Source organism: Mya arenaria, chromosome 1 (assembly GCF_026914265.1).
Source record: "Mya arenaria isolate MELC-2E11 chromosome 1, ASM2691426v1".
Lineage (NCBI taxonomy): Eukaryota > Metazoa > Mollusca > Bivalvia > Myida > Myidae > Mya > Mya arenaria.
In genome coordinates this window covers 12,139,484-12,142,348 of record NC_069122.1, presented here as the reverse complement: position 1 = coordinate 12,142,348, position 2,865 = coordinate 12,139,484, and the positions used below count along the sequence as shown (strand labels likewise).

Below are 2,865 nucleotides of genomic sequence, written 5' to 3'. Positions count from 1 at the left end.
ATTGTTTTTCCATCAATAAACTCACACCAACTGAGTTACGGACTGTTTAATTCGAAAGTACCTGGATAAATATAAAATATTCAAAAATAGAAAAATCCACTTAAGTAAAATACATAGAAAATCCACATATGAAACAAACACTTCCCTGCTCATGAAATAAAACCATGGTATTTTAAAGAAATAAATTATTAAATGAACGAGTCATCTGAAATACACTTTCTATAAGTAGTTCCTTTGTTTGAGGAAATACCATCTGGACAATTTTATCCCCTGAATTCAACTTCTGTTTCTTCCCCCATTTCCTCATTCGATTCTGTGTTCATTGTTGTAATTTTGATTTCCGTGCCACCGAATTTATAAATATGTTTGTAAATGAATCCTTTTTCAAAGTCTTCCTCGCGGATTTTGAATGTGACTTGACCAATTTTTGTGCATGAGCTATCTGTTGTATGTTCAGTATCCGTTGATGTCGATATAAATATTTCGGACGTGAGTATATTTTGCGTTTGATAAATTGGACCAAACAAGGACCCATCTACCACATCATCGACGGGAACTGACTTATCTTCTTTAACAATAAGAACGAAATTGTCATAGCATCTCATATCACCGTTTTTGTCTAACTCTCGGCGACCAACTTTGTGAGAGCATGATTCACTGTATTTGTGTGTACTACCATACGTATATTTCACAATTCGTGATTGTACCGACAAAGGATTGTATGCGAATTTTATAGCTCCCTTAGCAACGACTAGCTCAGCATCTGGTGGAATAACTACCTTTTTATATGGAAATTTTTCCTTAACTGCATTTTGAAGCACGATCGATTGCGATAGTCCACCAACCATGAGAATGACCGTGCAGTTTGACATTGCAGTCATTCCGAGCATTTCAGACAGCAGTTGTACTGTGCGTTGAATGGGGTAGTCGTACCAAGATACTGGGACACATGGATCTACTCTTAGCTTGTCATTATGTGCAATGACTTTGCCTTCATACTTAAAATAAGCAACAGCTTCTTCAAGGGACCGTCCTGATTTTGATTTGCTCAGTTGCCGCAATGTATATCCAATTACAATGGTTATCGTCTTGCTTAAAGTAATATCTCTTTTCTTCACTTCAATTATTTCACACAGTTCAAAATATTCATCCATGTTTTGTGTTTTCAACTCTTCAAGAATGCCTTTACCTTGATAAAATGAATTGAGATAATAAAAGATTTACTGTGATTTACTGTAGTCTCATAAGGTAGAAATACCGTGTTTTATGGACCTTCTTTTTAAATTAAACTCTGTTTCCTTCATAAGCACCAGTACTTACGACATTTTTTTATTCTTTTTGGTGCATCAACACAATTGTTTTCATCTTATTTGGAATTAAGAGTTCATCTTTAACGGTGAAACCGAGCATTTTTAATCAGCGTAAGGTTTACGATATTATTGAAACGGAGCCCAGTACCTTGTCTGCTTAAATGTTTTGCTTCAAAGTTTTAAACGATTCAACTAGGTATGAAAATCCGCCATATTTATGGGTCCTCATGTAGATTATTAAAGGGCAATAACGCATGAGTTGAAATGACTATGTATAGCATTCAAAACATCAAAGCGTCAAAACGGTATAAAAAAGTAATGGTAGCCGGGAATTGTACCTGTTTTTAGCTGTTAAAAACTATGCAAAGATCAGCTCTTTGAAAAAGAAAAAGTCACCGTTATGTTCATCTGCCGATCTGAAAGTTTGTATTCTAAATGCGAATCATATAACTTTGTTTAAATGAAAAAAACGTCTTTAAAACACAAATAAGCAAATGAGTATGTCTTCAATGAATTCCTCGATAGCTTCATCAACTCTCGTTCCACCCCAATCGCCACCACAAGCCGTATGTACTTCATGCACACTGTCTGCATCTATAACTTCATGTGCAGTCATATCGACAGTACCACCTTCAATGTAAGTTTTTACCATTTTAATTGATTTACTTGTTTATTTTATCACTAGATAATATTTCAGATACTACGTGTATAGTTGTTTATAGGGCATTTATTTGCTTTCAAATACAAATTGCTTTCAAATACAAATTAACTTTAATAATAACCATTTACAGCCGTCATTTTCATTATTTGGGTGATTGTCTGATCTCACTAGATAGAACATTACAGGGTGTTATCATGTCAACCCGTAAAAGGGACTATTTGAATATGTAAACAAATATAAAAAACACAAACAAAACTAATTTACGTAAATCTAAATCTAAATTGATTTATATTGCTCAGGAACCCTAATCCTGTTGGGATCATACGTACCACCGGCATCTAAAACGGCATATACTGATCCTTTATTCAGGTCCTTGAGACATTTTCCCCCAGTTCCATCCATCGGCAAATTCCGAAAAAGAACTGCAGCGGCTTCTGTTTCAATTACTATTTTCAAACGTTCCGATGATATACCAGCCTCAATACAAAGAAAACAAAGAGTTGTTTTCGATTGGCACAGTGCCTTCATTAGGACAAATAGATATATATCAACGGAAGTGTTTCAAGGCATATAAGATGTATTTAACTTCGCAATAATCATTGACGATCAAGAACATGTAACATAACCTCTGTTAAGCTTGTTAGTGACGAACGTATGCACTGTTTTTAAAATCCGCTATATACATGTGATGAGAGCCATTTATAATTCCTTTGCTATAATCGACAAATCTCCGAGTGAGGATCAAGCCCGAAACCCTCTGTTAAAGAGTCCGATACGCTAAATACTCGGCCATGGTCATAAACATAAGACACACTCATACAGAACTACGTTGATAAACAAATCTGATCCAATTCTTCTGAAAATCGAGCTTTCATTACCTAAGTCGGTGATATA

At 35.0% G+C, this 2,865-nt stretch overlaps 1 protein-coding gene across 1 annotated transcript; it reads right to left on the bottom strand.

The window, feature by feature from the left end:
- Positions 1-263: 263 nt before the first annotated feature.
- Positions 264-1,154, bottom strand: LOC128222794 (heat shock 70 kDa protein 12A-like). Its single transcript, XM_052931947.1, has one exon. It carries the CDS (start codon positions 1,152-1,154, stop codon positions 264-266), a length of 891 nt encoding a protein of 296 aa, XP_052787907.1.
- Between the last annotated feature and the right edge of the window lie 1,711 nt (positions 1,155-2,865).

Coding starts and splice junctions, on each gene's coding strand:
- LOC128222794 (XM_052931947.1), bottom strand. CDS start 1,154: ATGGATGAATATTTTGAACTGTGTGAAATAATTGAAGTGAAGAAAAGA.